Here is a 24,067-nt window from a genome sequence, read left to right as displayed (position 1 = left end):
ATAACATTCACAACCCTTCCTACAGGTACAGGTGAGCCATGATATTCCATGCCAGAATGGACTTTGCATACATGTACATGTTTTAATGTCAGAATGCAAACTCCATTTTAAATAAAGGGCTAGTTTGGCCCTGCCATTGTTTTTGCTTAAACTAGAAATCACTAAAGTCTATTTGGGCAAGAAAGAAAGTTAAGCTATGCTTACTATTAAAATACAGAAATCAGACCATGAAAAATCTACTCATTAATTCATTAAACACTGAAAAACCTGCATTGCCTGCTTTCTAGAGTGATCTTTACTAAGTAAAATCTTCAGGCAATCAGGTTAGCATAGATTAAACTGCTACCAGGATCACAGAGCACCTCAGCTCAAATCTTATTCAGCAATACTATAGAAATGAATGAGCCAAACCCTGAGAACAGCTCAGCCTCTGCTAGAGGAGAAACAGTTAATGCTCATCAGTGCCATGGCTCAGCAGAGCTGCTTCACAGCCAGGAACTACTTTGTCCAGCCTCAGTTAATCCACAGCTGCTGTGCCTGCTGGAGGTGAGTGCCAGCAGCAGCACAGGTGCTCACTCCCTGCTCGGACCCATCTGAGGCAGAGCCAAGGGCAGGGTGCAGAGGAAGAGACAAAAGTGGAAAGAATCTCACATGGGCAGTGACCCAGCTGGAGTCCTGTGCAGAGGATAAGCTCAGCTCTAGTTGCGGCTGTTTTCCAGTTCAGGCTACCTGGACTCTGGCAGTACAGACCTACTGCTGTCCCCAGTCAGAGCTGCAGCACGTGGGGCATGGGGGAGAACCCCAAACTACACCACTGCCCAGTTACTGAAATTTTACAGGAACAAAAAGACATCTCATAGAAGGTTCTCAAGCTTTAGATGAGGCATCTGCCTATCCTTGCTATCTGGAAGTCAGATATCCTGGTGTTTTCCAGCTGGTAAGACAGAACACTGGAGTTCACATTGCCAAAATTGTCCTGGTAACCCAGCTGCTGACAGTTGGTGTTTTTATAGTCCCTCTGATACACTAAAATATAATGGGATGGTACTATGAACATCTCAAATTTGGACCTTTTCTACTTCAATTACATCCTGTCAAAACAGGTTTTTTACAAGGAAAACCATACATCTCACATAAAATGCCATTTAATCCCTAGGGTTTGGGGTTTTTTCAGATTTAGAAAGATCCTTATTTCATGCCCCTAAGACAGCACTTGAATAAGAAAAAGGGTAGCTGGCTATCTTCCATTTTCTCAAGATGGAAATACTGTGTGTGATTTGCATGAAGAGCATCCCTGTCTCTTTGTGAGATGAAATGATGGATTATTGAAGTGTGCACTGAATGACTTCATTCTGAGCCTCAGGCAGTCCAGAGGGATCATATCACTGACAAGACCAATAACCTGATCAGAGAAGCTACAGGAGTTCCTCCCAGCCAAAGCAGAATGAACAGAGGGAGTGCTGTGCTCAGAGTGCTCCTCAGGTCTACAGCTGATCGAACTGACACAACAAAAAGCACACCCACACTTCAGTTCCTCTCAGGATTCATTCTGGGGGTTGTCCAGACTGACTCTCATTATGCAGAGGTCCCACAATTGGCTCAAAATAGGCAAAAGCCCTAAGAGTAGAAACACAAATTTCTGTATTTTGGAAAGATTTCTGAAAGGAAAAACCCCAAATGTTTTGTGGCAGTCCTAAAACCACATAAAAATCAGATTCAACCCAATAATGAGTTTTTAAGAGCAACTAAGAGCACTGTCTTCTCTCTCTGGCCCTACCAGAAGATAAAGCCTGAGAACTCAATTAGCAAGAAAAGATAGCACAAAACCAACATGTAACCCAACAAAACAATTGAAAGCTTTTATTGTGATACCTCGAATAGATACAGTATAGTGAAACAACAAATGATGTACAGTATTGCAAGGACAAAACAGCAACACAGCCATGTCACCTGTAAAAGAAAGCATTTTAAAGAGTTTAAGAAACAATGAGGCACAACTCAACTGCCATTTATGACTCATGCTTTAGACCTTAAACCACTTGTAACAGTCCTTTTAAAAAAAACCTCTGAAGCATCTGTTCCTTTTCCAGTAAGTGTTTATACTGCTGGTTGGCTTAACATGAGTCTCATCGAAGTCCAATAAAGTGTCCAAGAAGTTTAACAACAATCTGACAGCTTCTTCCTCTCATGGCCAATATCCAAGGCTGGAGATGAGTGAAGTTTGGTCTGTGAGTCTGGAGGTCACTGCTGCTGCAACCTGGCTGCTGAGATGAGTGGGCAGGAGGAGCCTGAGCGGCACTTGGAGGGAAGTGCATGGCCACCAACCCTGGCACCCAGCCTTGGGGAACCCTTCCACTGATCCACCATGGGAAATACAGATGACCTTTGGTTATGGGTGCAGTGGAGACCAGGTCAGAACCTCTGAGGCTAGTTTTTTACTCAAAGAGATGTTCTCTCCTCTCCCAAGGACTGCAAACACAAAGGCACACCACCCACACTGGTCACTCTGCTGGGCCTTGCTACTGGGACATTAAGATGGAGCCATAGCAATCTTCCTTCACACAGTTTGCCATTGTACAGCTTACAACCAACAAGGGAAATTCAGATCCTGGCCCTTTTAACTGGCAGATAAAATTAAGATTACCAGGCTGCTAAAAGCATACAGCAGGAGTGGTTAGGCTGAGCAATCCCTCACCAAATTCTGCAGCTGATTTCACAGCAAGTTTGCAACATGACAGGATTTTTATACATGGCAGCATTGCCTTTTAGTAATCAAAAAGGTACTTAAAGTAACCAGCCAAAGAAAAACTCTAGGGTTTGGAGGCTGACTCAGTCCTGGAAAACCATTGTTACAACCATTATTTTGGACCTAGACAGAGAATGTGTGGTCAGATTACTAAAGTCACACCAAATTATGATTAATTACTCTAGGACAGGCATGGCGCTTTATAGGTTCAGTGGAAAAAACTTTCAATACATGTACATTTTTGCTAGCAAATTCCTATGCATCCCAATGAACATTTCTTCTAAGCCAGCTCATAGTCAGTTCATTTGGTCCAAGAAAGAGCCAGCAAGAAACAAAGGTTCACAAAAGCTTTTTGTTACAATTTATAAAAAACAAAATACAAAATAAATGTTAAGACCAAAAATAACCAGTACAAGTAACAAAAGTGCTCAAGTTGGAGGGGAAGTAAACTTGCCCAGAGCAAACACATACAAACTTTAAATATAATCTTTAATATATTACAAAAATTGCTTAGAGGGAAAATGCTTTAGTAAAATTTTTTTTCAAGTAAGTTTATTTTTCTTTCAAATGACTGCTGGAGGGTTCAGTGACCAGACTGACCTCTTCACATCAGCCAGCAGTCATTGCTATCTGGATTCAACTTTCACCAAAACCAATAACAAGAATTCTCTATATCTTTATGAGGGGAGAAAATAATCATTGATGCTGCCAAACAACATGGGAAGAAAATTCACATATTCCCTCAAAAGAATAAGCCTCAAGAATTGTTACATGGCAGCATAAAATAGTGATTCTGTACTAGTTCTACTCTTTATTCCTTCCAAGCATCCACTCTTAATAAAAGACCAAAAAGAATATTGCTTTGTTTGGTTCTCTTAAAAGCCATAAACATTACATATAACTCATTAACTCTTTATGCCAGTAGTCTGAAGCTCTATGTGCTAAGCACTTGAAGTCCCAACCTTTGGCATCAAAGTTAATTAAGGTTTTGGTGAAAATGTCCAGTTTGAAATATAAATAATGCACTGAAGAAAGAGGTTGAATTTCTAAGAATAAGATTGTGTTAGAGACAGCATTAGCTTACTAACAAGAGCTAGCCAAGCCCCCAATTCTGGAGAGAAAAATATTTAATACTTTACATATTTTCTGTAATTTCATCTCTCTGGAAAAGCAGCCATTACTTTTGCCTTCAGTCCAGTGTACTGCTTCAGCAAGTCTGCAGCCAGGACATAAGGAAAGCCCAAAGATACACAAACCTCACACAAGCTGTTCACAAGTATCAACATTGCAACAGGACTTAGAAGCCAACACAAACTTTTTGCTGATAAAAGTTTTAGCGCCTTCCTTGTTGGCAACAAGGTGGAAAACAAAATCCCAAAGAATTCCAGGTCAAAAAGAGCATGAGACAGGCAACACCCAAGCCCATCTTGCATCAATGGCATTGTTAAAATGAGACCTGATGTGAACACAAAGTAGCAATGTGCAAGCCACAAAATCCAGGTTGAATGTAACTGTACCACCTCAGGCCTCTGGACTGAAACCCAACAGCTTGAACTACTTCTCTAATTCTTACATTTTTAATTCATGGGTATCAATCATGACAACATCTGGCAGGCAGTTTAGCCAGCCTGCATCACAGAGAACGTGTACACCTGGGAGAATGCTCCTCTCACTCCTCCTCCCCACAAAAACACTGGAAAGCTGGTTTTAAAGATTTGTATTGCCCCTACCCATTGGCGTAATTTTTCATGTCTGACAATTTCTAAAGTGCAGCAGAGTTCAGAAAGCCTATGAGAGATTCCCAAAAACAGAACAGCAGCAGCAGCACCTGTGATTAATTTCACAGGTGCCATATTAGAATTGTTATTGAGAGAAAGGGATTTCATATTGCAAGGCTTCTGTATTGTTCAATTATAGGACTTCTGTAGTGTTAAAGGGGTTTTTTTTCAAACAGTTTGTCCTCAAGCAGTAAAAGGATTAACATAGAAAAAGTCTGTAGAGACTGTTTAATTTGAAAATTAAGTTAGCAAATTTATGTAGAGCGTTTCTTTCACAGTTGCTCAGTTTGCATACACAGATAACAACAGCTCATATTGTGCATATACTTTCCAGAAGTTTCTCTCATTAACTGATTCCATTAAAGAAACAGCATGAGAACAAAAGAGAAGGTGAGTTTCATATAAATTTTTATTATAAAAAGATACTTGGGGATGATTTAGCCAGCAAACCAGGAAACCCTTTCCCCACCCCCAAATTTTAAAAACTATCTTACTATTTTATTTTATGAAAAAACAAGTCAAACTTCCCTTCCCTCTTATTACTCCTCCTTTTCCTACAGGTACTATATTAATTTTCATGTCATAGGCTCTGGCCATTTCTCACAAAAATAAATATTTTTGTTCAAATGTAGCAGAAGCAGAAGACTTCAACAAGTTTTCTTGACATCAACCTCTTTGTCCAGTGCATTAGGACTATACAGTTACATGGAACCAGCCATAAAACTTCACTGATGCACAAGTCCCTGTTACTGGCAAAGGTACAGTACCAAAACTTTGTTTTTTCCTAATATACCAACTAATTTTTTTTTTTTTTTTTCAAAATAGAAGATGCATATATTTTTCTGTCTTTTTAATCTTGCAAGCTATAGTTTTATAAATTTTTTTATCCAGCAAACTCCTTAGGAAATATGTTGGTCTTAAAGGAACATATTCTATAGCATTATTGATTTAAAATCTTTCTATGTTATTTCATTAAGATACCAAGCCTCTGGCATAATCTTTCCTAACAACTTGAGACCTGCTAACTTCAGTCAGTGCAATTGAAATATTTTTTGAAGTGAGCACTGTACCTTTAACCAATTCACCTACAAGATGTACATAGGTTGTGGTACACTCAATTTGAAAGAAGAAATTAATAACTACAATACTGCATCCTCTTCACTGCCAAACACATCAGAAATTGCTACATATAAAAAAGCACCCCATCCCATACATTCTTTCAGACTGCTCAGGGACAGAACTTCTACAGGACTGGAGTGTAGGTGTTTAGGCAAGAAGCATGCACAGCAGAAGTAGCATTAAAGGCATAGGTCAGAGAGAGATGCTAACCAGTAAAATCTGTTTTCAATTAGTGAACTGTTTCTCTAGTCTGAGAGAGTTTAGAAAAAGGTCATCCAAAATGTTCCAAAACAACTGTTCACACAATAATACACGTACAAAAAGAGGGAACTTACACAAGGAGAAAAGGCAAACATGGCCTGAAATAGCCACTTACACTACACTACTCATTTGTGAGGTTTCAGAGTTCAGTGATATTCTCAGGGCCACTCTAGCCAAGCTCTTCCTTTACTTTGCATTAGTCTTTGTAAAGCCTGTTCCACAGAATATAGTCCAAACAGAAGGAAAAAGGTTGTTGTTCACTCCCAGCCATTGTCTTTTATCATGTGGGCAAGTTCAATGATAAATTTTCCTTCTTTGTATTTCTGACTGCTCTCAAAAGCATGTTCCTGGAAAGGAAAAAAAGAAAAAAATCAGGACAACACTGAATTAAGTTCAGGAACTTAAGTGTTTTAAACATCAAACTTACAGTAAAAATACAAACCAGGAGCCATTACAGTTAACAACCCATACTGGTTATACTGAGTTAGGGGAGGGAGGGGAAAAAAGAGAGGTTGAAATGCACTGAGAAGGAAACAGAAGCAAACTTCTCCTAAGTGGAATCAGCAGATCTACTGCACAGATCTTGCTGGAGAACTGATCATGTTCTCTCTCTGCTTAGGGAATTTTAATGCTTTTTAAAGTGAAGGTTAGGAAATGGCATGTTACACATCTTATTTATTTATTCCCAGAAGTAATGAAAATAGGGAATGCAAACCTCTTCAAAAGCTCTCCTTTATATTCATCATCACAGGAAATGCATTAGAAAAACTTCTAACATCTGAAACTACACTGAATCAGTGAAAATCCTACCCAGAATCTAAGATTTTCAAAACCACAAACTTGCAACACAGCTGCAAGTGCACAGGTAAAGTTTCAAACAACAGAATCGATTCCACATTATTTGTAAACAGAGTAATATGGTCAGTACTGTTTATTGTAATTAATATTCTTGCTGTATCACCAACTTTTGCAGTCCATGACACTACAGACTCACTTTGACAATTTCTCCCACCTGGTTTAGTGCACATGTGCTTGGAGTCTTGCAAAAAGATTATCAAATACAGAAATATTAGACAGCTGTAATGGCACCTATAGCTCATGCTTGATTTGCAGTCCAGAAAAAAATTATTATCTGCTACAACATTTCTGCAGATGCAAGGAAGCAAGAGTACATTAGAGCCTGATGTACACAAAAGCACCAGAGCTAACTCACATAAACTATCAGCAAAGGTGCTACTCAGTGGCTACTCAAACATCTGTGCTTCAACATGCAAACATTTATTGAGGATTTAAGTATATGACTTACATATTTCCATCCAAGAGTGGTTTTACAGTTTTCACAATAGATATCTGCTACAGCATGTAAACCTGTCAGAAGAACTCTCTCCTCTGCTGGACCACAGCCCACATTTACCCTGAAAAAACAGAGAAATTATGTTCACAGATGAGTGTGTTTCTTTTCTTACTGTTCCCCAGCTTTTCTTCTGCAGACAAAAAGTAGTTTAAAAAAATGCCTAAGTTATTCAATGCTGCAGAAGTAACTTCCTCTGTTACAGTAAGCAGAAGGACAGGAAGAAAAAAGGAGTTTGTTTTTTGTTTTTAAGTGGCTGTGGTGTCACTGTTGGTGATACTCACTTATTGCCAGCAACAAAGATAAGCTAAATAGTTAAACTTCCAGAGAACAGAACACTACACAGTAACTGGACACTTCTACAGTTTCAGGCTTTACTTCAAAAACTATTTGAGACCTCTCTAATGGAAGTCTGTACCAGTGAATCAGCACCAACAGCTGAATTTAGAACCAGCTCCAAAATAGCAGCAAGAAAAAAGCCTCATAAATATTTCTTTGCTACAGATCAGCAGACTAAGCTCTGATGAACAAACAGCAATTTCAAAACAAAACATCCCTTGAAGTACTGCATCAAGCCAGTTTTTCCACAAATGAGTCTATGCAGAAAACATGAGGCAAGACTAAACCAAGTTTTTAGACAGTTTTAAGTAGGAGCAAAATTTTGTCATTTTTGCTGCTGTAGTACCAGATTCTTCCTATTAGAATTATAGCAGAAATCCTAAGTCACCACTGAAGGACTACATATTAAAAGAATTTCAAGGATCTGCAATCAAATCCTTTGCAGTTGCAGTTCCATTATCCTGGTCAAAAATAGACCAGGACACTCAACTGTATCTTTTTCAAAATGCTGCAACACAAAAAAACTGCTGAAAATAAAGACAAAAATGCAATCCTGCGTGTAAAAAACTTAAAATACACCCATTAACAAAAGCAAAGAGCCTCCTATCAAGGGAAGGACATGCCTAAGATTGCAAATATTAGGCTTGATAAGATCACAGAGACCTTTTGCCTCTAGCACATTTGCAATATTCAAGGTCATTAAAGATGTACCAAGTTTACTGAAACTTTAACCTGTAAATGTATCCAACTGTCAGATGGGAAATTCTTTAGACCACAGTAGAGTTGTCTAAAGAAAATTTACAGTCACTCAATATCTTGTGACTTCTGGAGTATCTCAGAATGGCAGCTCCTCTCGAGACAGCTACCATTACATAGACAAAAGGAATTTCACATTAACACACTCCCCTAATCTTTCTGCTCTTAGCAGATTTACTTAAAATATAAGATAAACTCATATATATGCAAAGGAATGCTTCAGAATCAGCTCAGTGGCTCTTTAATAACTATTGCTGGTGAGTAAAGCCACCATTAAAAAGAGCAGGGCAAAGTACAGCTATGTTAATCCTACTGTTTTCCCTTTGGGAAGCACAAAGTTACACTCTGCAGGTGGTGTGCAGAACTATAAGCACATACTTACACAGAATTGAAGAGGTAGGCTCGTCCCTGGCTTCCCTGGAAGGACTGCATTAAAAGAAAAAAATTGCACATGTTAAAAAACACAAGCCCCACCAAACAAAAAAATAGTTCCAGAAGGGTATGTAAGTAAACATATAATGATAACACAAACTATTTCAGATTAACTACTCTATACTAGTTCTTTATAGGAAAGTCTAGTCAGACAAGTTTTCATCTACATTAGATTTTTAATAATGATTTTATTTTACTTTGTCAAGTGCTATTGCTCAAAATTCAGCATCCATAATGCAAGCAAAACATAGTTTTTTCCTACCCCTCTGCAAGACATCAATTCTCATTTTCTTAGACATCCTTCATGCTAATTGAAAAAATCTGCTTGTAACTCAAAGGGAATTACTCCCATCTCCTCTGTCTTCCCTTGCTGCAGCCAAAAGACTATTTAAATTTCATTGCATCAGTTGATATAAGAGCAGCGAAATTCTGAACCAAGCATAAAACCAGCATACTGTACTCAGGAAATGCATCTGATCAGTTTATAATTCACAGATAAGCTCAGCTTCATTTTAGTAAGACAACTGTTACCATCAAAAGCCTGACCACAGGCATTTGCTTTCCAATTTCTCACATTCCTGATAAATGATGGACAAACAATGGCACTTGGGCTTTCCTGGCTGGATCTAAATAATGTTTTAGTTCAGAGCAGTAGCACAGTTTTGAATTAAAACCCCTAATTAGCCAAACTCACTGAGGGCTGGTTTGGCTTGTGGAGCAGTTTCAGTGCCTGGGAACTGCACCCTTGATCCTTCTGAACCAACTAACCCAGCAGTTCTTCCATGCACTCAGCAATGTTAATGCAGACACAGACCCAAACCTGTGCTCAGGATGTGAGCTGCAGACATCCTGGGAGAATTTGTGAGCAGACAGAGCCAGCCACAGGTAAAACATTCCAAACCTGTGTCAGACACACCACTGCTTTCATCAGACTCCTTCTGCATTGAATTACTTGGTAATTTAGACACAGCCATTATTTCCCATCCAAACAGGATCACACTGGAACTGAGCTTTCCTTTCTTCTCTCTTCCATACTGAATTCCATTTTTAAAAAAATCTGTAAACTGTCTTAATTTCCTTTTTCTTTGAGCCTTTTCATTCTCTAACCTACTTCCAAAGAAAATTAACTACTTTATCTATGATACAGAGAAAGTTCAATTGTTTTTAAGAATCCATGTGGTTCTAGTGTTGAACATCATAGACCAACTTTTCAGAAGCCTGCAAGATAAACATGGAAGGTTTTTGGAAGGAAAATATCAACCTGAATACTTGTGCATGGTTTTAGTAACATCAGGCATGAAACCAAGGGCAGAAGGTCCTTTCTGCAATGGATTCTTCTCCTGACACATATTTAGTTACATCATTACAAGTCATTGGACACTAAAGTAGGTATTTTGCCATTCTACCAACTAGCACCACAACAGCAATAATTGTTGTGTTTTAATTACTCAGAATAGTGTGCAAAAACCCCCCCCAGCTTGTAAAAGGAAAATGGATATAAATTAACCCTTTTTGATCAACACTAACCAGATTATATACTGCAATAAAGAATGTTTAAAGAAATCCCTGACTCTGGACTATTCCAGGTAGCAATAGTGCCAGAGTAGTTACATACTTACATACTTATAAAATCTTTAACATGAAAAATTCTACCTAACAGTTAATAGCACTAATATTTTATTATTTTAGCAACCATGTAAAAGAAGTTTTGAAAGAACATATTAATGTTCTCCACAAATACTTGAAGGAAGGTTGTAGCAAGGTGGGATCAGTCTCCTCTCCCACCTAATAAGTGACAAGACCAGAAGAAATGGCCTCAGGTCACACCAGGGGAGGTTTAGGTTGGGTACCAGGAAACATTTCTTCACCAGAAGGGTTGTCAAACATTGGAACAGGCTACCCAGGGCAGGGGTGAAGTCACCATAGACACAGAAGAGGCACTTGGGGACATGGCTTAGTGGTAGACTTGTCACTGTTGGGTTTGTGGATGGACTTTATGACCTTACAGGTATTTTCCAACCTCAGTGATTCTAAGGAGGTTCTACCTTTAGCAAAGACAAAAGCAAAAGCACTGTCTCCACCAGCCAGAACTACAAGTCTTATTTTTCATCAGGCAAGGAAAACCAGATAGGCTGTGCAGGACAGTGAAAGCTGAAACTTCAGGCAGGACTGACCCTGAAAGGGGGAGACTTAGTTGAGAACAGTCTGAGCAGTTCTGTCAGAAAGTAATTTATCCTTACAGCTGCCCTTAAGACAAACAAACAAAAACCCCACCACTAGTTCAGTACTCCTGAGATACTTAACCACACATCACAAAACTGACGGAGCAGTGCAGACCTACACTCTGCAGTTCCTACAGAATAACCAGGACTCTCTAGACTCCAGCCAGTAACAGAGAATGCTTACTGCTGGTGAAAACAAAATCTCTTCAAAAATGCCCATTAACAAATGAGTAACTAGCCTTGCTAAACAACACATTAATTTAGAGAAAACTACACTTGTGCAACTGCAAAATTGAAGAAAAGGTAAAGGAAATACTTCCAAAATCCTCTTATTCAGTAAGAAGTAAACATAAAACTAGAACTTCCTTGTTTCACACCTGAAATTATTAAAAAGAACTTCCAAAGCCATGATGACCACGATATTTGGTTAAACTACTGTAAAAATTCTTTAAATTAAAAAAGTTGCAGGCATTTCCCCTTGCTTTAAAAATTCCATGTTGTAAATTAGAATTCACAAATCCTTTTTCAAACAGCACCAAGACATACTCTCTATTATCATATGGTAGTTTCTCTATATGTAATTACACACACCAATCACATATAAATTTATGTAGTCGGTTGGGGTTTTTTTGTCTGGTTCTATACAATCATTTTTAAACTACTTATATGCCATACCTGAAGTTCCCCAGCAGGCTGGGGAAGAAAAAAAAGACTCCAGAAAAAAACAAGAGTCAGGAGATCTTCTGAACGATCTTATGCAATTATTTCTGCCAAGTTTATGTTTAGTCTTGACTTAGTATCACCTACTAAAAGCTCTCCTTTGACCCTGGATTTTTCAAAATTAGGCAGAGGGCAGTAACAGGATGCCAGGAATAGCACAAAAAGCAGCTATTCCCCTCTCTTGTTTCATAAGCTGAAAAAAATTCAAGCCAAATGAAATACAAACCACCGGTTGGAAAGCACTGCTTCAGTTGTTTTTCTTTTCCTAATATATTTTTAAAGATGACTTGACTTTTCCTGTACCCTTTGCTTTGTTGCCCTAGATATACTGTACTCTCCTAGGCTTATTTTCCCTCAGAAATGGCCATTACCTTCTAATTTTTAGGATTATCAAGGTAGAGTGGAGGGAGAAGCAACACAGAATCTTTTCCTGTGACAGTGATTTTAGAAAGAGTGTTCACAACCATCTCACTGTGAAAAGCTCCTTCATTCCAGCCTTGCTTCCCATTCCCAGAGTGTGACTGATGCATTTGATACCATCTTTTCTTACCTACACTCGTGTTTAGAGGCTAAGGATTGTATTTACATGCCACAGAACACTTGTTTCCTTGCCCAGCTGCAAAGAGCAAGTTCCTCCATGTTTACATCACTCAGGTAACTCGTCAGGAACCTGCAGCAACTTGTGTAACTGCATTCTGGAACACAGAACGTGGGTCCAGGCAGCTCAGACTTCCCTTTAAAACCAGTGCCCAGCCACACCATCTGTGTTTCACTGAGCATTGAGTGGGGTGCAGTCCAGCCATGCAGAACTCCTATACACTGACTGCAATAAAAGCACTTCAAGGACATCCATCTTTAAATTCCTATGCCTTTTAATTATTATTATCAATCTCTTGTCAGCACTTGGCAGCCAGTTTCTTATTTACATAAACAGCTGCGATTTTTTCCCCAGAACTGTATTCAAACATCACAAAAAGGTATACATCAGTCTCAGATGCATTCTCCTAATGATGTAAGAAAGATTTATTATCAGAGTTCTACTTTCTGATGCATCCCACTACTAGAAATGAAAAGAGGACAACTCAGTTTGGTGCTTGAGCTGCTTGCTAAGCTTGTAACTTGGCTATAAACAGAGTATTTTGCATAACCAGAAAAAAAATTAATACTGAACATTTGTTTTTACCAGCACTAGGTTTCTCACACTCTGCACTGTATGATTCAATTATACTGATAGGAATTTTAAGGGACTGACAGTTGAACACCTTGTGTCTCAATTCCTCCAAGAAAATGAAAGAAGTACTTTAAATGGCAGTGTCAAGAACTAACAGGCACAACTGTTCAAACCAGTCTCAAGACAAACCACTTTTCAATAGAATAAACATCACCTATGCAAACACAGACTTTAACTGTGCAACATTTGTTCAGCACTCCCAAGATCACGAGCATTATACATGAATCAAAACTAAAGCAGAACATTCTATTCAAACTGAGTCCTAAATAAGTCTTACCCAGTAGAGAGGAATTAGACAAGAGTGGCAAGTGTGACCAACTCTCATCAATAATGACTCACAGCAACCAGGATTTTCACTTAGAAGCTGGGCAATTTATCAATTCCACTAATAACTGCAGTTGAACTTTAAACTTGCTATAAGGCTGCTTTTTCATGGTCCTCAATTAATAATACTGTATTGATTTATGAGTTAAGTTATTCCTCAGAAAATCCGTATCTTTGACCAGCTACCCATTTATAGAGAAGGATGTGTAAGATCTATCATGTTTTCTTGTTTCAGCACAGCTGAAAGTATCCAGAACATCTAATAGTATCAGCAATAATGTCCAAGTGTGCTTACAAACTACAGTGAAGTCACCTGCAAGAACAGTTTGGAACTAGGATCTTTCCAAGTCATCAGACAGACCTGTGCCACTGATACATGATGTAGGAAAGAAGCTTTATACTTGTGCACACATGCAGAATTAGGTATGATCTATGCTTGTAAGTTAAACCCACCCTTAGCTCTAACACCAGGAGTAGCTGTTTTACCCAGGAGGAAAGGAAATAGCAGTCAAGCAGAACATGTATTTACTGCCCTGAGGCACAGCTGAAGGCATGGGTGGGGGAAGGGATGCTACTGAAAAGCTCATGCCATCAATTATTCCCCAGAGATGGGATTAGATTGCATGGCTGGAGATCATGCTCTACAGCAAATACCCAGGGAAACTGCCATCTTAGCATGGACTGGGGGCAAGGCAGGCATTGTTCTGAGCATCACCAGTGTCTGCAAGCTACTCCAAACACAGAAATAAAATATTAAAGAAGGAAAATGAAAGAAGTCCATAGGTTTTCATCTGGTTTAATTTCCTTTCACTTGCTGGAGTTCCCTTTACAAGCTAAGACAGATCAAACTGAATCAATTCTCTGGCCAAATAAGCAAATTTGGGAAATACAGAAAATTGTACTTGTTAAGGGCAGCATTCTTAAAGTAAACCAGAAACACAAGTGCTCTGATGTGTGAAATTATCTCCTCAGCAAGATGCATCAGAGAGCGTAAGGATATCCTCTCACTTCAAGGCTTGCAACATAAATTCCGAAAGCTGAGTACAACATAAGGTACAGACAAAAACAATTATCAGGGGAAAACCCCCACATTTGTTCCAGCTGATGTTTCTCTCACATCCAACTCCTTGATAATGCAGACCACCAGAGATGCTGCTGTCCAGCTACTTCCTAGGCAACTTCTAGAAGACTCCATAATAAATACAATTTTTTTTTTAAGTTCATTTCCATTCAAGTATTTACTGAATTTGATAAAGCAAGTTACAAAGTTCAATATGTAGAGAATAGCCTTAAAAAATTCTACCCAAAAAACTGCATGCCTGCAAACCTGGCAAATGATATTTCCCCAAAGTGAAGACTTTGTCATGCAGGACAAGTTATCTTGACCTATGAAGCTTCTTGAATGGATTTCAGAAATAATTATGTCAAAATACACAGAGTAGAACACGTCCCTTGCACTTTCCAATTCCTTTAAGCCTTCAAATCTATTCTTGGATGTTTTCCAAAGACTGCTTCTCTTTCAAAAACTAGGTTCTTCCCCCAGAAGAAAAAAATGAACCCAAAAAACTAGAAGCCTCTTGGAGAAAAAAATTATCATCAGAATATTGATGAAATTAGTGAGGGAACAAAAACGGCCCTCAAACATACATAAAACAGGCCCATCTATCTTTCTAAATACTCATTATATCATAAGCAAAGGAGGATTACTAATTGAACCAAGCTAAGCACAGCATATTTACTTAAAGACAATAAAGCCTTTAAAAAAATTCCTCTTGATCTCATCAGTTAAACAGTGGAGGACAAAACCACAGATTGCTAAACAAGGCTAAAAATGTTTTAGCATCTATTTAGACTCTTCCTTCTCATCAATAATAGAAGAGCAATCATACTGAATGCCTTGGAGAACTAAACTTAACCACCAAGATCATTCTTTCACTCACAAGGTACAAGGGTTTCCCAATGCACTCAATGACAGTTACATATAGATGTATATACCTTTATGCAGAACTCATTCTTGAAAATATTGACCCATCTAGTCTCGTCTGTGACTTCACATGACTTTTTTCCCCTCTGGTCAGATATGCTTGGCAATGAATGAGACAGAAGAAAGTGACAGTATTTATACAGACATCTATACAAAGTAATCCAAATCCTCTCCATTCCCAGAATTAAGGCACACTGTAAGATGCTTCAACAGTCTTTCAAGCAGGTCAACCTTGAGTAACAAAACATTATCCTTTGCAGTGTATCCACCAGATTCTAAGATTCTATTAAGTATTTGTATTTTTTTTGTAATTTGTTGGATCATACCTGAATTTCTAAAGCATTACTGGAACTTAGCAGGTACAAGCCACTCTCAAGTGCTTTGGAACTTATGCTCTTCAAGTAATATTTGTCTCCTATAAAATTAACTACTCTCAGTAATCACTGCACATTTCCTACTATTACATAACATATCAAAAGAAAACTCCTTCAGTCAGGCCTTCCACAAAACTTATTCTAGAATTGCTCCAAGACAGCAAATATATGACAATTTATTTAGGCCACCCAAGTGGCAACCTCCCCTGTGCTTCAAGAAGTCTTGTAGAAGTTCTCTCAAAATTATGTTTGGATTTTTAAAATTATTATTACTAACATACACTGTTTGGTCACTTTTTATGTGCTGTTTGAACACCTTAAATCCATGAAGTATCAATTTTAAATCCACTAAGTGCTTCTTATGGCATCAGCTCCTTGCCTTACTCTTCTTGAAGACCTGTGGTTGTCTCCTTATAGTTTACTTCTCTTCTGTGCCTACAGTCATGGCAGGATAAGATTCTAAAAATATTTGCCTCTTTAAAGAAATTTTTAAAAGCTGTAAGTTCTTCCCCATCTTGTGAACATACCCCAGTGTAGTGCTGATTGGTTTATTCCTGCTCATAGCATTTAAAAAATACTTTAATATCCTGACAGACTCTGAAGTCTTCATCAAAGAACATCCAGCACTCACAGACCTGTTAGCAACACAAATCAGTCACCTCTAAGGTGCACCTGACACCACCTCAAACTTCCACTTACTTCAGCTAAAAGTCACCTACAGTGTATTAGCTCTCTTCCTGGGTATCCTTCTAATCAATGCTTACCCCCAGATAAGCTGGGAGTTATAAATTATTATGGCAACTCTTCATACATGTGTGCATGTGTCCAGCTGTACAGAGTAATGTTTGTCATTATCTCTACCACCAATGACCTCCCAGTTTGGGGCTCCTAATCTCAACCAGTCCTCTTCCCACGCCTTCCCCTTCCCCAAGCTCCTCCCCAGCTGCAGAAAACAAGGTTATTACAGAGTGAAAACCTCCAGAAATCTATGTTCTAACCACTAACATCATGTTGATTTCAATACTGGGCAACACACAGTCCTTTCACAGCTGCAGAGAAAACTAAAACCACAACTGAATTCACTTCAGCAGGTAACACATTTTTGTCCTGTCTCATTAACCTGTGTTCTTATTTCTAAGCCATTGCCAAGACTCTTGGTTGCCATTTTATCACCAGCAAGGGCACAAGAAAAAGAGAGCTTTGTGATTCATTCCAGGCCAAGAAAGAGATCCTGCTGCTCAAACAGAACAGAAATAAAATGAAAAGGTGATTCGTGTATGCTGCCATCCTTGTCAGACAATTGGCATCAACAGTTCTCAAAAGCAGAAGAATTGCAAATCTGAATTGAAGTCAGGGACTCCTAGGATCAGAATCAAAGGGATGATTGACAGAAATATGCAGCACTTTTTGCTTTTCCATGACAGACCAACGTTTAAGAGAAACACCACTCAGTTCACAGCATAGCTTTATCTTTTCATCTTCAAGTCAAAAACCACTACAGTGTCAGGTATAATAAATTCTTATACCTCAAAGCACATTAGAAAGCCAGCTGGAGCTGCTTTAAATTAGAAGTGCACCATGCATTTTGGTTCATTTTCCCTGACCACACATGAGGAAGAAACAACCTCCATGTCCCCAGAAAAGATGGGGAGAGGGACAGCCCCCAGAGAAGCAGCTACAGCCAGGCATTAAGTAAATACTGTTTGCCTTTATCTGCTGCAGAGAACCTGAGGGTTGTGCCATGAGAGGGTACAGGAAGCATTTGGAATAAAGTGAGAATCTACAACCAAAAATTACATTTAGAGGATGTAACACAGAGCTTTGGCTTTGAACTAGGCCTTCAAGGTAAGGCAGCAGGGGCAAGTCAGGTTGAACAGCCTGTCTCTACTCCATCAATAAATCCAAACCAGCTCAGGAGCCACACTGTTCGTTGTTAATTTTACATGGTATAGAATCAATTTCCTACACTTCAGGTTGGTTTATGTTTGTTTGGGATTTTTTTCCTGCATCTGAAAAGTTACAGTAACTAGGATTCTAGATATGTCAAAAAAACCATCTCTCTCACTAACCTAAGTTCATGGCATATCATGTGCCTCAATGAAGGCACTTTAAAAGAAGTTCAGAAAAAAAAAATTGAATTTTATTTGTACTCCCCACCCTCCTCAGGGCCAGCTGTACTTATTTTTAATGATCCAAGTCTATCTATTGCTTTGCAGTTGTTCCCATCAGAAGAACATTTCCCATGTTGGATTATGTAAAGCTTCAGCCTAATGAAGACGGGTTTTCCAAAGCTATGTCCCAAGTACAAGTACAAGAGATGACAAATGTTCTTTTTATTTTAAAAGCATACAAAAATATACCACACATTTAAATGCATTTCTCTTTTACCATACAGATTTAGACAATAAAATATGGTGAAGAAATCTTAAATTGACAAAATATGAATCAGCTGTCAAATAAGCATATGGTCAACCTGCAAGTACAAATATTTTTGTAAAGTGTCTTCATCAAAAATTAAGGAAGCCAGAAATCAAGCAGAATCCACCTCTAAATACCCTTCCCAACACCATTAGAAACAACTTAAAAGTAGTTCTTTGTATTTATTACAGATTTTTGAAGAGTCCTCTATTTTTTCTTTGAATTGAAAATTTGATTATTAACATTTGAAATTATTCATGAAGCTGTAAAATGAACACATGATTTGCTTAACATATTTGAAGTATTCTGCTGACCAAAATTCCCAAGCCCTTGGAGAAAACTGCCTCATGTAGCAACTGTGGCAGCTTAGTTGGCATGCAAAAATCTAAGTCCACAAAAAGAAGAGCTTCCTATTAAGTATGTGCTTGGATTGCATTTTCTCAATGAGTTAATACATGCTAAGAGACACAGCAAAAGAGTTTCTTTCTTTTTGTAAGTATCTACAACCTGAAGTTCAGGAAAGATTAACCCCTCCCAGTATTTTTTGCCCAGAACATGAAGGGAATAGTGAAACTCTGAGTCCCTGTAATTTAGAATCCAGTGGTGCCAAAAAAGCCTCATACTCAAATTCTGAAATCAACCTGAAAAAAAAAATTCAAGTAAAACGAAAAAATTCTATGTGGAAAACCCATTATTGCCTGACAGCATATCTGCTTTCTTATCCAAGGGCTTTCTCCTCACCCAAAGAAAACCTAAATTAGAAGTAGCAGCATTTTCAAGCCCTCCCATCTCTTCAGCACTGAAGAGCAGCATCACCTGAGTGCTGCTGAACACACAAACAGGCAGGAGCAACAGAGAACTTTTAGTGTCAAATCCTTTATAACTAACTTTATTTGACAAAACAGTCTTATAGAGAACATTTTGTATTAAAAAGTTTGAAAAGCAACTGAAGTGTTTTCTCTATGACATAGAGAGTAATTTAATCAGGAGTTTGTATGAAGCAAAGAATAAACCAGTCTGTCAAGTATTTATCCCAAACTTCAAGCTTTCCTACATATTTCATATATTACACGTCTTCTAGCAACAGGGAAGAAGGGCAGGCCTAGCCTGTTTCAAGGTTTCACCTATTCTCTAAGCTCAGACAGCCCAACTCTTTTGAACATCTCTGGCTAATCATGTTCCTCAGGAGCTGGCAGACAGCAAAAGTGTGTTTAAGGATTCCATAACACAAGTAGGACACCCTGGAAACAGACAGTTTGACCTTCAGTCCAACAGAGTCAAAAGAAATCTCTATCTGGAATAGCCATAACCTGAATAATTTCCCTACCCAGAGATCCATGCTTTCTTCTCATAGTTTTTCTTAGCAGGCTTTTCAGATACAACAGCTCACAAACAGCAACCACCTGACAGCAGACACAGGTTGGTAACATGGGCAATATATTAGATCAACCTTTATGTCACATTCAGAAGTTTCCAGAATATATCCAGTTCTTAGTACACAATATGTATGACCCAAGAGTGAACCCAGGGAGACACTCTGAAGTATGCACCAATTTGCATCCCTTATCTACTGGCAGTGGTGTCACAGTGACAACCATTTTGGTTAAATAATTCACGAGGTCTCTAAAGAAACCACTTGCCTTGGAGATCAATTCATCGTGATTGGCGAGATGGGCTCTGCAGTGGATGCAGCTGTAGGTTCGATGACAGTTTGGCAGGTAAGCCTGGAACGTTTTTGATTTTGTCATTTTTACCATCTCTGCTGGTGGCTCCTCACTCAGCTCAGGGCTGGCACTTGAAGAATTACAACTTTGCTGAACTCGCTGACAAAAGAAACACTGGAATATGCAAGCAAAAGCCGTTGTTGTTCTGGAGTGTGTGTGGCACTTTCCACACAAATGACAGAAGAGAAACAGTCACAACCTGTAGGTGAAAAGAGCAGAACAATTAGCAGCTTACAACAAGACCAGAGTTAACTTGTTATTCAACAAGTCCAGCCATAAAGCAAAGCATTATTTGGAGCAAATAACTGGAGCCTGGCTGCACTACAGGCCCCTTTTTCAAAGGAACTGCACAGTTCAAGTTCCATTCAACACAGCAAAAAGCAGTTCTGTTCCACTAATGGCTTCTACTCCATCACACTTCTAATGAGGGACGAGATTCAAACAGTTCTCCATGAATCACAAGCACTTTCTACGTTATACCAGGTACTCTTCTAGACATCCATGCAGAAATTCACACTAAAAAGGTAGGGAATGAGAGGAAGTTAATTGTCTTTGAAGTTCTAGTGGTCAGTTCCAATACAGCGAGCAACAAGGAAAGCAATCTTAGAAAACACTCATTCTGTCCAACAGTCAATATATTTTATATATTTGCACTTTGGTTTTCAGCAAAAATATTGCAGGATCACATCTGGCTCCGAGTCAAACACCAAGTAAGACCTGCCACCCTGTTCAGGGATCCCTGTCTACTCTTTCAAGCTCTGCAGAACTATGCCTTTAGGTAAAGACCTTCTTGACTGGTGTCCTGATCACAGCTAATTAGGTACTTCCTCACTGTACCAGAATAGCCTTAATGGAAGCTACCAAACCCACAATCTGATACTGAAGCTAAATTCTGCACAGAGAACACCCAACATCCTCAGAGTGCATTTCAGAGACCTTACATGTCAGAGCATGCCAGAGCCTTCTGCTGTGCTGGAAAGCAAGCCTTTTTAGTTTGTCTGAAAACCAAACAGATGCCGAGCACTGATAACATCTCCTGGTCTGTAGAGGCCAGCATCTCCCAGGCTCTGTATGCACCACACTAATGAGTGCTCCAAACACTGCACAGTCAACTTATGTCATCAGCTGTCAGGTGACTGCCTGAGTAGGTCAACAGCACAAACAGAAATGAGACAATATAAAGAATTTACAGTCTGCTGATCCAGCTAAGAGCACGCAAATGACTTATCACAGTTGTAAATTGTGTGCAGGGCAGCACTAACCACTCTTCTAGCAGTAGGATACTGGTACACAGCTAGAGCAGATAGTGAAAGCCACATAAATTAAAGTCTGTTTATAGGAAGCAGTCACTGCTTCAAAAGAAGCCTTGAGAAAGTAATCTGTACAGCAGGCCTAGCACATAAGACAACCACAGCAAAATTCAAAGGAGTTTCAGTTTAGATTTTTTTTTTAATCCTAAGCAGGAGAAAACTCAAACTACTGAAGGACTTGCTAGAAGAAAATTTCTTACACAAAGAATTGCAAAGGCAGAGATAAGCCACAAACAAGACATGTAACACACCACAGGCAATCCAAAAAAATTAAGCAGCAATGGGAACAAGCTGTCATCTAAAGCACGGATCTACACACGAGAATGACTGGGAAAACACCTGATAAAGGATATATTTACACGTTCAAAATATGAGTTCATTTGGCATGAAGAGCAGGACTCAAATATTAATAGCAATTTAAACAAATATTATATACTTAGTGTCCCCAAGATAATTTATTACAACTACACAGGGAAGAATAATTACATTATTTGCAGAAAACAGTTTGCTCTTGTAGAACAGTTATATATGAAATCACATTTATTAGAAGTAAGATAGACAAGAAAAGTGATCTAAGAACATGAGGTTTCTGTTAAATTCCCTGTTTGAACTCAATGTTAGATACAAATCCTATTTAGGTTAACAGAAATAGACAAAAACAGAACAAAACAGGGTTTCAGAACGAAAGGCACCACATGCTAAGATGTTTTGACTCTGGCTTAAATTAAAGCCTTTCCATCAGTAATTGAAACATGAGTTTAATCCTTGCAGAAGTTCAGTAGGTGTAAATGTGGCGCTTGGGGATGTGGCTTAGTGGTGCCCTTGGCAGTCCTGGGTTAATAATTGAACTCAATTATCTTAGAGATCTTTTCTAACCTTAGCAATGCTGCGTGTGATGCAGAATGTAAAAGGAAAATATTTTTCTTCAATGCATTCCTTGAACTGTTTTTAAACACTTCTAAAGGCAATCTGGACTCTTCCAGATTCAATGTACCAGATTCTTCAGCTACAGAAATTAAAATAATTCCAAGGTCGATTTAACAAAACTGTATTTGATATTGTTCTCTTCGAAAAGATGACTCTGATTCACACCATAGGAACCACAGACTTGTTGTGCCCTTACAGGCACAATTCAAAACAAACCATTTCCTAGCTCGCTCTAACAATGGTGAATAAACACAGTACCACTTCCCTCGCATAGTTCCGAGCAGTTCCTCGGGCTGCTGCTCATTATTCCGCACAGAACAGAGCAAAAACCCGAACCAACTATTCCCCTCTCGTTCTTTGGCCGCGGCACAGTCCGTGCTTTGGTCCTGCGCAAAGACAGGTGTGGCTCCTGAAGCTCTGCTTGTGTTCGCACCTACCAGCGCAGCGCCCAGGGGCTGTCCCGGCCGCAGGAGCCGGGCACGGCGATCTCCTCCCTCCTCCCGGAGCAGCCCCGGCACGGCCACCCCGAACCCCGAAGTCCCCCGGGCTGGGGGCGAAGAGCGGCCCCGTCCCGCCGCCCGTGACGTCACCGGGGCGGGGCGCGGGGCGGCCAATGGGGCGGGGCGACCCCGCCCCGCGCGGGTCCCGGATGTGTAAACAAACACCCCGATGAGCGTGGCGGGGGGGGCGGCCCCGCACGGGCCCCGCGCCGCCGGGGAAACAGCGGCTGTCCGCCGCGCGTGGGGATCCCGCGCGTGGCACGGGAGGAGCTGGGCCAGGAGTCGGTCTCTCCGTCATTCCTGCGGGGCTCTAAGGAAGGAGCGACAAGAAATACGCTCAAAGAGTCTTTGAGCAGCTGCAAAAAGCCGGACACAGCCTGTGCACGCACTGTCAGTAACCTGCGGTGAGCTTACTCCAGCAGGGAATAACCTCCAAGTTAAAGACTGAACCATAGGAGCCTCATTTTCACCTTTAAATACCAGGAAATAACAGGAGAAAATAAGCGCGGAGAAAGTTACCGGCTGACAGCCCGCTCCCCCGGCGGGAGGGAGCCGCTGGCCGAGCGCTTTAAAACCGTTTCCTCTCTCACGCCGGAGCACGAAGCTGCCGCGGCGGGTGACGCCGTCGCCTTTTCTGTCCCCGTCCCCTCCCCCTACGCAGCGATTCCAGCAGGACAGCGGCTCGTTCCCCCCTCTGGCCACCGGCACGGCCGCGAGGCCACCCGAACACGGCCCCGGGCTGCTCCGGCCGCCAGCTCCGTGCAGAACCCCATGGCTCCCGGCCCCGCGCGAAGCGGGCGAGAGCGCGGGGGGACCCCACCGGCTCCCAGCGCGCTGAGCTCAGCTTCGCCCCCTCCTCAATTATGTAAACCACCCTTACCCGCCCCGCACCGAGAAGGCTGCGGGCAGACAGCGCTGCCGTCATTTCCAGGCGCTATAAATAGCGCCCGAACCTCCTCCCGCCAGCAAAGTTGACTCGGCGGCCTCGCGCACACGGGAGACGGCGGCCCCCCCCCGGGCCGGGGCGCAGCACGGGGCTCCTCTCGCAGCGGCCTTCCGCTTATACCCCCCCACTCCAAAAAAATAAATCCTAGCACAGGGAAGAGGGGCCGCTCCTCACCCGCTCGGTACTCACCGCTGCGCCGACTCCGCTCCCAGCCCGGGCTCCGAGCGGTCCCCGGGCCCCTCTCCTTTAGGGGCCACGGGTAGGAGGGAAGGCGGGACCCCCGGTCCTTGCGCGGCGGGCAGCGAGAGCTCCGCGCCGGGCCTTCACCGAAAAACAAAGAGGGGGGATCAAGGGAGGGGGGTGGGATACGACGGCTTCCCTCGCCTCGAAGGTACCGTTTCGGCGGCAGCCACCGTGGGGGGGGGGTCATAGACGGGGGCCGGGCGCGCGTGGGGCGCGCTGAAGGCCGAGGGGCGGCCGAGGCATCGTGCCGTGCCCGTGCCGTGCGCTCCGCCCGGGCTCCCGCTCCCGCCGCCGCCGCCGCCTTTGTTTTGCTTTGCCCCGGCCCGGGGGCGCAGCGGCCGTTAAACGCGCTCCCCCCCCTT

The 24,067-nt window shown here is 40.9% G+C and overlaps 1 protein-coding gene across 1 annotated transcript; it reads right to left on the bottom strand.

Annotated features, from left to right (window-relative positions):
* Window positions 1-1,834: 1,834 nt before the first annotated feature.
* YPEL1 (yippee like 1) lies at window positions 1,835-24,013 on the bottom strand. Its single transcript, XM_059863845.1, has 5 exons — window positions 23,652-24,013; window positions 19,696-19,978; window positions 8,733-8,776; window positions 7,211-7,319; window positions 1,835-6,251 (listed from the first exon to the last, which is right to left on the bottom strand). The coding sequence occupies exons 2-5, from the start codon at window positions 19,810-19,812 to the stop codon at window positions 6,162-6,164; spliced, it is 360 nt and encodes a 119-aa protein (XP_059719828.1). The 5' UTR covers window positions 19,813-19,978; window positions 23,652-24,013; the 3' UTR covers window positions 1,835-6,161.
* Window positions 24,014-24,067: the final 54 nt, after the last annotated feature.

Source organism: Haemorhous mexicanus, chromosome 19, assembly GCF_027477595.1.
Source record: "Haemorhous mexicanus isolate bHaeMex1 chromosome 19, bHaeMex1.pri, whole genome shotgun sequence".
Taxonomy (NCBI): domain Eukaryota; kingdom Metazoa; phylum Chordata; class Aves; order Passeriformes; family Fringillidae; genus Haemorhous; species Haemorhous mexicanus.
Note: the sequence above shows the minus strand (reverse complement) of the source record. Positions and strands in the feature narration are given on the sequence as shown.

What these genes read in the sequence shown, in the direction of transcription:
- YPEL1 (XM_059863845.1), bottom strand. Translation starts at nt 19,812, where the DNA reads ATGGTAAAAATGACAAAATCAAAAACGTTCCAGGCTTACCTGCCAAAC. An exon ending in ACGATGAATTGATCTCCAAG is followed by an intron (nt 8,777 to 19,695) that starts GCAAGTGGTTTC and finishes CTTTTAATGCAG; the next exon opens with TCCTTCCAGGGAAGCCAGGG. An exon ending in GCCTACCTCTTCAATTCTGT is followed by an intron (nt 7,320 to 8,732) that starts GTAAGTATGTGC and finishes CTGTTTTTTCAG; the next exon opens with GGTAAATGTGGGCTGTGGTC.